At 60.6% G+C, this 12977-nt stretch overlaps 5 protein-coding genes across 5 annotated transcripts; 2 read left to right on the plus strand and 3 right to left on the minus strand.

Annotated features, from left to right (window-relative positions):
- Positions 1–16: 16 nt before the first annotated feature.
- On the minus strand, positions 17–963 carry PLICBS_010549 (uncharacterized protein; the record flags this gene model as incomplete). Its single annotated transcript, XM_018326322.2, has 3 exons — positions 17–247; positions 296–712; positions 757–963. The coding sequence occupies 3 exons, from the start codon at positions 961–963 to the stop codon at positions 17–19; spliced, it is 855 nt and encodes a 284-aa protein (XP_018174639.1).
- A 3344-nt stretch (positions 964–4307) lies between these two features.
- PLICBS_010550 (uncharacterized protein) lies at positions 4308–6323 on the plus strand (the record flags this gene model as incomplete). Its single annotated transcript, XM_018326319.2, has 1 exon — positions 4308–6323. One exon carries the CDS (start codon positions 4308–4310, stop codon positions 6321–6323), a length of 2016 nt encoding a protein of 671 aa, XP_018174636.2.
- Positions 6324–6702: 379 nt separating this feature from the next.
- PLICBS_010551 (uncharacterized protein) lies at positions 6703–8602 on the minus strand (the record flags this gene model as incomplete). The annotated part of the gene is made up of 3 exons (XM_065601949.1): positions 6703–6907; positions 6990–8347; positions 8399–8602. 3 exons carry the CDS (start codon positions 8600–8602, stop codon positions 6703–6705), a joined length of 1767 nt encoding a protein of 588 aa, XP_065458021.1.
- A 611-nt stretch (positions 8603–9213) lies between these two features.
- Positions 9214–9762, minus strand: PLICBS_010552 (uncharacterized protein; the record flags this gene model as incomplete). The annotated part of the gene is made up of 2 exons (XM_065601950.1): positions 9214–9718; positions 9758–9762. 2 exons carry the CDS (start codon positions 9760–9762, stop codon positions 9214–9216), a joined length of 510 nt encoding a protein of 169 aa, XP_065458022.1.
- A 1105-nt stretch (positions 9763–10867) lies between these two features.
- PLICBS_010553 (uncharacterized protein) lies at positions 10868–12442 on the plus strand (the record flags this gene model as incomplete). The annotated part of the gene is made up of 1 exon (XM_018326317.2): positions 10868–12442. One exon carries the CDS (start codon positions 10868–10870, stop codon positions 12440–12442), a length of 1575 nt encoding a protein of 524 aa, XP_018174634.2.
- Between the last annotated feature and the right edge of the window lie 535 nt (positions 12443–12977).

Raw genomic sequence — 12977 nt, forward strand, 5'->3', positions numbered from 1 at the left:
TTGTGCCGTCCGCCCCTTAAGAACGACGAAACCAGCGCCGGCCCGTCAGCTCAACCTCCTCGTCCGACGCCACCTTCTTGGGAGCCGCGCCGTCCTTGCCCAGGTACCGGCTCGGGTGCCAGATGCAAAAGACGCCGATGGCCCCGACCATGGGCAGCGCCTCAAAGACCCAGAACAGCCACTCGGTCCGGAAGGCGTAGCCGTTCATGCCCTCGGCGAACTCGCACACGCGGTAGATGGTCCGGATCTGTCAATGTTAGTCAGGCTCGCTCGACGGATCGGACAGGCGGCGTACCATGATGAGAGCGCTCGACACATAGACGGCGCGCACGACGTGCCTCCACCCTTGCGGCGCGTCCGGCACCGTCTCCCGGTTGGCCAGCACGTGGAAGCGGCGGAACACGCAGAGGAAGAGGCCAAAGGAGACGAGCTGGAACGCGAGCCCGCCGATGAGCACGTACCGGCCGATGCGTTCCGTCGACCCCGTCCAGTTGTCGCTGCTGGCAATGCCGGACCCGTTGCCCTGGACGAGGAAGGCGACCACGTCGCACGCAACGAAGATGGGCGTGAGTCGCCGGCCCGGCACGCCGAGCACGCGGTGGCGCGCAGGAGGGAGGACGGCGCGGATGAGGCGGCTGATGAGCAGGTAGTTGCCGGCCGCGATCAGGACAGGCGCGAGAACCGTAAACGTGAGCGTCATGACAAACGGGGGCTGCATGGTCAGCGAGGCTCGTCGTCGCGAGGCCGTAGACGTACCAGCTCGGAGCGGTGGCTCGCCGAGTAGGCGCGCAGGATGTAGCCGGCCACCTCGATGGCGGCGCCAACGACCACGACGGAAAAGTACCACGAGCGGTAGCGCACCCACGTCAGGTAGGTGATGGCGATGAAGATGACCCCGTACACCACGCTGCCGAGGATGGCGAGCGCGAGCGAGGGGTTGTACATCCAGACGTCGGTAGACATTTTGGTCAGTTGGGTCGTAGCTGGCAGTCAATTGAAGTGATGCCGTTGAGTCGTTGACTGCGACAATCCCGTCGCCCAGCTTTATACCAACTCCTCTGCCTCGCGGCCATTGTCGACGATTCCTGCAAAGACGAAGTCGTTTACCTATTTCGTGTTCGACCCGGTCGGGTTCAATGCGAGCCGCGCGCCAGCACAGCCGCGACCGCCATCAAGCCTCTGAAACCAGAGACGCTGGCAAAGTGAAGCCAGCCCGTTTACCTGTTTCGGCATGGCGCGGGTCCGTGACGCGGTGAATCCGATGGATGCGACGGGCCAATGAGCGAGTCCACGATGGCGACAAACTCGACAGCGCGGAATGACGCGCGTCGTACCCCTGAGCATCAGTCGAACGAAGCTGGAGGGCTCGAAAAGACCTGGCTGCCCGAGCACGTGCATCTGCCGACTGTCCAATTCTGAGATTATCAATCTCGAATGTGGTCGGCTAGGCGCACACCAGCGTGGAACGCCGCATCCCGGTCTGCCTCGACGCGAGACCGGCGCCGAAGGGGAAAACGAGCCCACATGAACGACGGGTCAGCAATCGATGCAACGCACCGCTTATGCGCCGACTCGGACACTCGCCGACCGCTGACGCTGCATTGCGTATTGCCTGCGTCGGCCGGTCCGCCCGTATTGCGGCTGATAGGGCTGAAGCCACGGGCGGCCTTGGGGGCCGTCGACGCAGGTCTGCGGGCAGGAGTCGAGGCACCGACGTTGATCAACCCAGCGGCGAACATGCTCCGTGCCGGAAGATGCATCGAGACATGTGAAGCTCGACAGCAAGACTCATTGAGGTGCGGTGCGTATAGGGTAGCCGGGGTATCCTGGGACTGCGACTCGACGAAGCAACCCGACCCGGGTCACCAGTCAGCGGGCGGCACCGTCGAGACGCATCGAGGCGCAGCTGCAGGATTACTAAAGGGTCGCCCGAGTCACGCTCACCTCGCTGAGCGGGTTGCATGCAGATGGAAGCCGTCGGGCTGACCGGAGGTTGACTGCGGTTGACGGCGCTGTTGACGCGGATGTCGACCAGGGAGACGCCCAGCGGAGGCAGCTGGCGGCGTGAAGGTCGCTGGCTGGGCTTGATGGGCTGTTGAGAGTGAGTGCGGCGCGCGCTGGCAGCGATTGGGAACGAGTTGGGCGTCGGTGATGCGAGGGATGGCGATGCGAAGAGGTCAGGTGTTGCGACGGAGCGAGTTGGCAGGAGGCATTCGCGACTGCCTCTGTCAGACGAGGTTACAACTTACAAGTTACAACTAACGAGGCAGTCGCGACTCTCGAGCCTCGACGCCAACATGATCATCGCCAACACCTTCAGCGCCGACTCGGCCGTCTGAAACGGTGCCGGATTCGCAGCAAATACGACGCTGCAGGAATTCAAAAATACAATTCATTTTATCGCTTTATTCCCCCGGCCGATCCAAGTCGCCTCGCCCGCGCTCGACGCTCACCGCCCCGCCGGCTGCATCTGCGTGGTCATCTGCCAGATGGTTGCTGAGCTGGCACTCGTCTCCCACCCTCCTCCTGCATGCGGCACGCACGCCGTGGCAGACACCGGCCTCGAGCTGACCGTCTGTCGTGTCGCGCTGGCTGCGCAGCCACGCCCCGGCCGCCAAACGGGCCGCCTCCCGTCCCGCGTCCCGTGCCCTGGCGACGGTGAGGCGTCGCCCCTCGCAGCGTCCCGTGGCACCGCGCTCGCTGCCGGGCCATCACATTGGCACGTCGCTCGTCACCTCGGGAGCTCACCAGATGCGTCCAGATGGATTGCGAGGCGGCGTCGACGCTCGCCGAGCATCTTTGCGACGCGCCGTCTTTTAGCAGACGACGACCTCGCGGCCACCGAGTCGACCATCGCGCCTCGCCCATCGAGCCTCCGCCATCTACTAACGTCAAGCATGGCCGCATACGTGGCATCCGCTAGCCTATGCATCGATGCACGACACGAACTGGATTTGACATGTGGGCACCCCGTCGATGCGGAGGTCGACGGCCTGCTGCCGGAACCGCGACGCGGCATTAGCGCCCGCGCCGCCCATCCCCACGCCCAGACACGGAAAGACGCCCTGGAACAGCTCGGGTTGCCCGTCACGATGCGGCGCCGCTGACCGCTCGGCATGTCGCGAGAGTCTGCATCGCTGCAACGACTCTGCGTATTGCCGCCTCAGCTCCCGTCGGCCTCACGAGCGCGGTTCGACGCACCGGTGACATGCCAATCACGGACCTGCGTTGGCACCGCTGTCCACCATCACCGCTCGGAAGTCGTCCACTCTGCATACGGTAGAGACACGCATGCGACAGCCGGTCCAGCTCGAGCGCGTGCTACGAAATCGGCGCCGCGATTCATTCACCGCGAGCGTCACTGGCTGGCCCGTCGTCTCGCGGCTCAGAACCGCTGTCGTGCGACCCGAGACCGCTGCCCTGCCACCCGAGCCGCACTCGCGGCAGCGTGCCAAGTACGAACTAGTCGGGCGATTTCCCATCGTGCTTGCAAGCCTGCCAACAGGCGGTCGCCTAAATAGGCAACCCAACGAGGCTCGATGCATGGCCGATAATGGCAAGCCGTCATCACAGCGTGCAAGCGCAGACACGATATTGCGAATCCGTGATCAACCGCCAGCAAACTCGTCAGTACACATCTCGGGCATGCCGGTGGTTATCGGCTACCATTTGGGGGCGTGTAAACAGACTCGGCGGTTGAGACCACGCGCGGTATTATGTGCTACCGGCCAGAATAAGCACTGCTTCTGAGCGTGTCAACACAAGCCACTTGCACGCGCGATGCCTTCATCGGAAGTTTGCAGAGCCATTGCTATGAGTATGGGGTCGGGTGCGTTGCCCCGTGTGGGTTCGATACAGTGTGCCATCACTGCCGTGTCTCACGACAGCTTCGCCCTGGGGCCGTTAGTGGGCAACCGCACCATGACAGGCGATGAGTCGAGCCGACTTCTCGCTACTGCACCCGCGCCCGCCGCGCAAATTACATCGCCGTCAAGTTCCAACTTCAAAGAGCACCTGCCGCGAATTGCAAGGAGAACTGGAGGGGCAATTTCTGTCGATGACTGTGCTTCTGAGTCACTGGTAGCAATTATGAGCCATCGCGCCCAGAACAGAATAGCGCCTGCCCCACCAACGGGGTCGTTGCCACGACGTCACTCAAAACCAACGACATGGCCTCTCAGCTCGTCGGTTCCTCAGCTCATCTCATCCATCGCGACTCTCATTCAGCGCCCCTTTCGAATCTCATTCGACCTTGTATTATTGACACAGCAATTGTTTGCATTCACACAGCGCACTCGAACGAAGTAATGATCTCCCTAAAGCACCCCGGGCGCACCGGGCAGGTGGTCGCGGAGCCGTCGTCGTCCCGCGTCGTCCCACGCCCAGTCCCCGAATCGCACGCCCAGGATCCGCGCGGGTACCAGCTCGCCCAGCTGCGCCGCCGCTTCTCGCCCCGCGAGACCGCCGTCGACGGCGCCACCTCGCTCGTCTTCAAGCTGGTCCCGTCGGACCCCGACTTTCCCTTTGAGCTGGCGCACCTCGAGTGCGACCTGCGCGTGCCGGACGCCTACCCTGACGCGCGACCCCAGCTGCGCGTCCGGAACAGCGACATGCCCCGCGGCTTCGCTATCAACGTCGAGCGCGGGTGGGAGCGGCTGGCCGAGAAGAAGACGTCCACGCTGCTGGCCCTCGTCAACGCGCTCGACAAGAACCTCGAGACCTTTTTGTCGGAGCAAAAGGCCGAGACGGTCAAGCTCGTGCCCGTCAAGGACACGCGCCACCTCGACACTCAGCTCGACACTCGAGACTCGCCAGCCCCCTCGGCCGCACAAGCGCAACCACAACCGGCCGCGAAGCCGAGACCGCCCCCCTACAACCCGGAGCCGTCGTACACCAGGGAACAGACCGCCGAGGCCAAGGCCCGCCGCGCGCAAGAGGTGCGCCAGCTCGAGGCCCGCATGGGCAGGCTGCCCCGGTTCCGCCGATCCCCCGACGGCGTCGTCTTTACGCTCCCCATCGAGCCCAAGCGCCGCGACGAGCTCCCGCCCGGCCTGCACTCGGTCAATAGCCTGCATCTCATCGTGCCGCTTCTCTACCCGCTGCAGGACCTGCGCGTGCAACTCAACGAGGCAGATGCCGCCGACGCGGAACCCGTGGAGGAGCTATTTACGCAGCGCGCCGCCTCGCAAAAGAGCATGTCCCTCATGAGCCATGTCAACTACCTCGCCCAGAACCTGCACACCCTCGACAAGCAGGCCAGGCTGGCCAAGAAGGCCCAGGAGGCCGAGGCAGAGAAGCTGGCCGAGCGAGAAGCGGCGCAGAAGGCACAGGAAAAGGCACAGGATAAGCCTCCGGAGACGGAGCACAGCCACATCAAGGTCATACAGCGGCCGCCGGAATGGGACAGGGACACGGACTCGGACGAGGACACGGAGGAGTCGTCGGACGACGGCGGTGCCGTACTCCAGTCCGACCAACCCGCGGAGACGCCTACCGAGGCGCCCACCGATACCCCCGAGCGCGGCACCATGATTTCGTTCCCATACATTGAGCTCCACGGCATCGAGGTCCTCCAAATCTCCATACTGAGCCTTACCGTCAAGTGCGACCGCTGCAGGACCCCCAACGACATGACGGGCCTCAAGCCCGGCGTCGAGAAAAAGGGCAGCTGCAAAAAGTGCGGCACCCAGCTGACGGCCCTCTTCCGCCAGCAGCTCGTCCACCAAAACTCGACGCGCGCCGGCTTCATCGACCTGTCGGGCTGCCGCGTCGCCGACATGCTGCCCAGCACCTTTGTGCCGACGTGCTCGCGCTGCTCGACGCCCTGCCAGGGGCTCGTCTCCGTCCGCGGCGAGACCACGACCAACGTCTGCCGCGAGTGCCACGGCAAGTTCACCTTCAAAGTGCCCGAGATCAAATTCCTCTTCATCACCCCCGGGTCGCAGGCCCCGCCGACCATGGGGCCCCGGCGCCGCGTGGAGAAGCTCGGCCTCCACGCGGGGGAGCCGCTGCCGGACCGGGGTGCCTGCGCCCACTACCGCAAGTCGTTTCGCTGGTTCCGCTTCTCGTGCTGCAGCCGCGTCCACCCCTGCGACCGCTGCCACGACGCCGCTGAGGACCACATGAACGAATGGGCCAACCGCATGATCTGCGGCTTCTGCAGCCGCGAGCAAAACTATGCCGTCGACTCGTGCACCTTTTGCGGCCGCAGCGTCATCGGCAAGCGTGGAAGGGGGTTCTGGGAGGGCGGCAAGGGCACCAGGGACCAGCGCATGATGAGCAGAAAGGACCCGCGCAAGTACAAGCGGCTGGGGCCGGGTTGATGCCCGAAACGGTGCAAACGGACCTGGACACCGTTTTGCCCGACTAAAAAAAATGTAGATTAATTCGAGAAAAAAATTTGAATAAATCACAAACGCAAATGTACTCGGTACGCAACTCTATTGTCTGCCGTGTCCGCCGCAACGGGCGGCTGCTTCCGGCTCGTCGTCGTCACATGGCAGAGGCCGCGAGTAAGGGACGTCGAGGCAGCAGCATTTCGGCCATTGTTTGGGCCTCGTGGCTATTGTCGCGCGTGGCGTCCGGGAGAGGCGCGTCCGCTGTGTTTAGGTATTGATGGTCTGTCCTCTTCAGTGTGCCTGAACCTAGTCGCCACAACATGGCGGGGGGCTACCTGCGGGACGGTGACTGCCGTGGATGCGGTTAGAAGCCCGCGAGTGCTGATCGAAGCGTTGCGTCCGACGGTGACCGAATGCGCTCTAAAAGCCTGCATGCAGGAAGATGGGCGTCCTTGTGCGCCTGGTCGACGGACTTGAGCGTCTTCTTGGACAGGTCCATGTTGAGCGCCTCGACTTTACACTTTCCCTCCTGCGGCCGCCCCTCGCGCTGAGATCGCAGGGACTGGTGACTATTGGCAATAACACTTATCACTAGCTTCTTTATAGATTTATAGTGAGTATCTACTATCGAGGGGAAGGCATGTAGGTCACTGCTTGATCCTTGATCCAATATCGGCAAAGAACTGGCAAGCCCGTCGCAAATTCCCAGAGATGTCCTCCATCTGCGTGCGTCCACCAGTATTTACCACAAGCCGACCGCGCGACGTCCACGCAGCTGACCCCGGGGCACGATGGGTGTTGGGGTTCAGCGTGCGGATGAAGCTCGTCCAGTATCCCTGGGCGACCGTGACGGCATGCGCGTTGCTGCCATTGTAGCTTGCTGGTGCGCCCTTGGTGTTTGTAGGCCCAAAGATGGCGTGCACTTCGACCGTATGCGGCACGCCCAAGCCCTGGGCGATCTGTGCTGGATCTTCTACGTTCCAGCGATACGCCCACGATGGCGAACGTCGAGACACGTACTGCTGGCTGATGTAGAGACCGGGACACATGTACCGCATTTGACCGTAGGCGTCACTGACCTGCCTCCAGCGGCAGCCAACGTGAGGACAGGTGTCGTTCGCATTCGGATACAGGGCGTCGATTGTCTCGAGGTCAGACGGCGTAAGCAGCGGAAATTGGTCGCGGAGAAACGTGTTCATCTCCGGCAGAGTCGTCGTGTCTTGGGGCGCAAAGCTAGTCCCGCCGTTTGTGTCGTCGCCGACGATGACTGGGACCCGTACAAAGTGCCCCTTCTTGTAAGCATCGTACGGGAGCTCTGTGATGAAATCACCGTCAATGACTGGGTTCCATGCGAACAGCTGGGGGTTCTGTGCGCCAGGGAGGGGTTGGACGTTGACGTTGGCTTCCTGAAGCTCCTTGGTCGACTTGCTCCGCAGGCACTGCAGACTATCCTTTGTGGCACACCCAGCCCGCACCGCGAACCCATCGTACAGGTATTGCGATTCTTTGGTCGTCAGGACTGTCGAGAACGATACCGACTCCGCGGCCGCCCCGATGAAGAGGCCGTAGTTTCGACCGCCGCCCCGAGTCAAGTGGTATGAGACACTCGCCGCGCCCGCTGAGTCTCCCCCAATGACTACATGCTTTGGATCGCCGCCAAACTTGGCAATGTGCTTATGCACCCACTCCAATGCCTTGACCTGATCCCAGAGCCCATTGTTTGGTGTTGCACGGTCGCCATCGGTCAGGAACCCGTAGGCACCGACACGATAGTTGAAGGTGACGACTATGAGGCCGTGGTCACCGGCCGCCACCAGCCCGCTACCGTTATAGTTACTGTTGCTGTTGGACACGAAGCCGCCGCCCTGGATGAAGAAGTAGACGGGCAGTTTGGAGTTTGTATTCGCGTTCGAGGGCGCGTACACGTCGAGAAAAAGGCAATCCTCTGATTGTGCCTTGAACGTGTCGTCTGTTGGCGGCTGGCCCGTTCCGAGGCAAATCAAGCCGTGCTGCCTGGTCAGCATGGGACCCGGTCACCCGACAGGGTCACGATCACGCACCTTGTCTGCCGGTTGGATTTTTTTCTCAGGGATCGGGTCCGCCGGCTTGGTGAACCGCAGTCGCCCAACTGGCGGCGCCGCGTATCTGATCCCCAGCCATTGGCTCACGTCGCCATTGTCCGTGCCGGTATACTTGGCGTATCCAAGGTCGACCAGCGGCTTGACAGCCGCAACGGCTGGAAGGAGGACCAAAGTCAGCTTCATGACAGCAGGAGTACGGGATTCACTGGTTATCGCACTGGCTGACTGTGTCGCAGCGCCTAGCTTTGTACTCGGAGCATTTGCTGATCTGGTGCTGATCTCGGAGTTTGTTCTGGTCCCCGACGTTGCGGGGTTTGCGAGAGCCCCTGCTTCCCCGGATGTTGGTGTGGAAGGAACGGCGCATTTGCGGACTTATATGTGGCCGATCTCCTCTTGCCCAATTAGGCGCGCTTGACGTTGTTGAGTGGTCGACCGGGTTTTTGGCGGCCGCTGGAGCGGGCTCCACTCCGCGGCCACTTCTCCTGAGTCCTGAGTCCTGGACGATCTCCTCCACGTGCTTGAGTACCCCTTGGGGTCTTTGCAAACTTAGGTGAATATTGCTAGCCGTATAAGGCTGTATTGGCGCTGTCTTTGGCGACAGCAGCGGCAGGATCACCCGAGGACCTGGTGCCGACTGAGGTTGACGATTCACAGAGGCTCGTCTGAACCTCGTTCAGCAGATCCAGGACCTGGGATGAGCCTCGCTTGACACGCGCATTTGGACAGGATGTCAATGAACCCTTAATACAAGGTCTATTTCCCGTACAAACATTTCTCCCATCAAGCCTGAAAACTCACGACCTGTCCGTTCCGTAACCTGAAATATACAGGACCTTATCGATGATCCGTTTAGTCTCTTCGTCCACTTCGTCTTCCTCATGGCCCGCGTTGGTCCTGGCACTCTGGGCATCGCTCGGACCAAAGCCATCGCCTTGTCGACCGGCCGGTACAGCTCCATCTCTGGCCCTTCTCTGAGCGTCGTCCTGCCTTTTCATCACAGCCAGGCCGGACAGAACCTCTACCAGCTGGTCGGCCTCGTCGTCGTCTTTGTGGCCGCTGGCGTCAAGAGTGGCTTCGTACTTCCGTGCCACGGGATGCCACCTGGCCTTGTCCATGTCACGCCTTACGGCGTCGGGAAGCCACGGCATGCCAAGTATGGGAAGGTCTCTACACAAAGCCTCCGAGAGAACCTGCCGGAGAACGGAGGGGTTCTCTGTATAGATGCTGGGCAGTCGAATGCGCTCAGTCACTAAGACGCGGAACTTGTCGTCGAAGCCCATCTGTCGGAAGTTTAGGCACCTGTCCAGGGGATGGCTGCGACTGTTGCAGACGGTGCACGCCATCAGTTGCCCTGTGACTGCGTTCGCCCGGATGCACTGCTTGGCCCGATGCTTTTCCGACAGGCACACGCAACAAACAGTAGGGCCAGCAGCCTGCGGCGGCTGCTGCTGCTGAGCATGCAGCCGATCCCGTCCCCGTAGGCGCGCCACTGTCTGCTGGTGCTCTGGGTGGGCTTGCACTGGGTTCCGAGGTTTCTTACGTCCACCGCGACCACCGGATGCAAACACTTCGCGACTTTTTTTGTTCATTGTCGTGTGTTTTGCTTTTCCAACGAAGAAACAAGGCGATGACAGAAGACAAGTTCTAGATATTAGTTTGGAGTGGCGCGTTGTGCGAGCGTGCGACGTTGCGCCGGCGGAGTTTGGTGATTGGAGTTGAGTGGTGAACGAGCACTCAAAGTGCCCATTTGCGGCCAGGATAGCTTGACAGACGGGCACAGGCGGGTTCTGTGGGCGCGGTGCACTGAGTGACTTGAACAGGGCCTGCCTGTCACCCATCAAGCCACAGGTACGGGCATGTAACAGCCTCTGCACGCCCAAGGGTGGCTGCACCAGCATTTCATCTCTACAACGAGGTCCTTAGGCGACACCGAAAGACAGGTATCATACCATGCGTCTAATAGCCAACTCGGCCGTCGAATGCGGCCCCCATCCGCGCTGGTTCCTAGCCCATACAGATCTATATATTGTCGAAGCAAACTACCAAGAACTCAAATGCAACGAGTTAAGCCTGATGAATATCCCCATCGGTGGATATACAACCGTTCCGGTACCTGTGGCTGCCGTAGTGTCCCTGGCAGTCTTCCGATGAAATAGAGCACGACGTGTGATCCACAGGTCTGAGACCCCACCAAGCCGCACTTCTGAAGAAGGGGTCCAGGACGGACAGGGCGTAAGATGCCTGAGGCACATTCTGTGAGCCCTACCTTTGCGGAATCTGACTTACGAGCAGTCGGGCAGATGATGTAGACTTTGAGTCTGAAGTCCGTGGTTCGCTTCCCCCTCGCGCCCTGGGTGTCATGTTGACAGGCTCGACCCCTCAAGACTGGCTCAGCCACTGCGCTGATTACTTCATGGCGTATCAATCAAAGCCTTGCTTTACGTTGCCATGGATCCGTCCAACGACCTACGAAACGGCAAGTCGATCAGTGGCGACTTCGCCCTCACGAGACGAGAGCTCCTCCATGGTGCTCTGCCACGCGATTCCCCTCGACGCCTCACGGGCCATGACACGACGGGACTTGATTGCATGGCGGCCGTCCTTCGAATGACTCACATGATCATGATCTTGGCCGACGAGTTGGGCGAACGGCCCGAGGAAAAATCAAACCCGCTGTTGCAGTACGCCTGGCAGCGCTTTGACGACTACGAGGGAGATAGTGTCTCGGAGGCCGTCTTGAAGCAGAGGGCCGACGTCAAAGCAGACGTCATTAAAGCATTAATGGCGGCTGACAAGGGCCTACAGGTCAAGAGTCTCTCCTTTGAAGCGCTGATGGACTGTGGTCTCATGCAGCAAGCGGTGTGGTCCAAAGGCCTTTACCGACGGCTCAGAAACCCTCTGACGAAGGACGCTCATGGCGTTTTCAAGGAGTCGAAGCCCTTGCCAATGAACGTCATCATCAAGTCCAACGTTCTCTTAGTGACGACCTCATCACTGGTTGCCCAGCACGGAGGGCCCGATGGCGCGCTCGCGTCCATGATACTTAGCAAGTTCGGCTACATTCAAGAGCTCGATATCTACATGCGTAACGACCGCCCGCTTATCACCATGATCCGACTCATCGCTAGTCCGGAGCACGGCTTTGGCGTGCGGCACCTCATGACGTTCAAGTCGCCATGCGACATTTTCGACCCATACAACGGAAATACCTTTCGGGAGGACGTCTGGCGTATCCAGTACAACATCATGGCTATCGTACGGCTGCGTCATGAAGGCGAGTCGTCGGATGCGGTCAGGAGGTTCCGTATGGATGGGAAGGAGCTTCGCCCTCGCCACACGGACAACGCTGCGTTCAGTAACACGGAGTGGGACATTTGCGACGACGGAAAGCCTCGCGAGTACATTATTTTCTACTGCTTCCAAGCTGCAATGGAGAGATTGGTGGGCCGCGCAGAGGCACGGGATAAGGAGCGCGCGATGATGCAGTATCGCGACAAGGCCAGTCAGACGGAAGAATTGGACGGTGCCCAGGGCGTCGCGAGATGGAGGTCCTTACCCCCACCAAGGGCCAACGAGCGCAACCTCGAGAGGTGCAGGGGGGATGTCGACCAAGAGACGCTGGAGGGCGGTCGGCACACACCGGTGACAGCGCCCAAGAAGCTCGCCCCGGCCAACGATAAACCAGCGCAGGCGCCCCAACAGCAGACGTCAAAGTCAGCAGCGGGCGTTTTGGCACCTAGTGTCTCGACGCGCCCGGCACAGGAAGACCGCCATGATACGGCCACGGCGACCACGAGCATGTCTGGGCCCGGCCGCAATGTCGTGACCCCAGGCCTCACGCGCCAACCCCCAAGGGGCTCAAGATACCAGGCCACGGGCAGCAACGCGATCCCGCTGCCTCATGGCAAGGAAAAATGTCCATGGCTCCATTCCGACGCGAGGGCCAAAGGTCTACAGGAGTGGAGGAGGGTAGTGGCCTTGGCGTTGGAGCGAAGTAGTGAGGAGGACAAGGCACACATTTGAAGAATATAAGCTGCAGAAGTATGAAATGGAGAATAGGGGTAAGGAGTATTGTGCATCACTGGACATGTTGAGTGTGTATGAGTGAGCAGGCGGGAGATGCCTCGCTCTACATTGTTTCGCTCTGGCGAGAGATCGCAGCCTTATACTGAACGAACGCCGTCATTCCACTTCTGTAGTTGAGGCGACGAAACATAGCTTCGTGTTGATCCCAAATGCCTGGCTTCACGTTCCATTGTGACAAGTCGCGCCGCGGTTGCAACGGCCGAATAAGTTAAGCGGCGTAGAATTGCCCTCCCATTGTGATGCGTACTTATCCTACAAACGGGCAGTAACGATTAGCCATCGTATGGTTGGCGTGATACCATCCGGTTTTGTGCCATCGTGCTGAAACTGGCTAGGTGAGATTCCGAACCTCTCTGTGCGCTCGGTCTGTCAGCGAAAGTTGCCTTACTCAGTTTCGGTATGTGCTATGGAGTCCTGGGCCGAGTGAGGGGTAAGATTTAAGAAGCAAACACTGGCTCTGCACCTGCATCAT

The sequence above is a fragment of the Purpureocillium lilacinum genome, assembly GCF_023168085.1.
Source record: "Purpureocillium lilacinum CBS 284.36 DNA, scaffold_8, whole genome shotgun sequence".
Lineage (NCBI taxonomy): Eukaryota > Fungi > Ascomycota > Sordariomycetes > Hypocreales > Ophiocordycipitaceae > Purpureocillium > Purpureocillium lilacinum.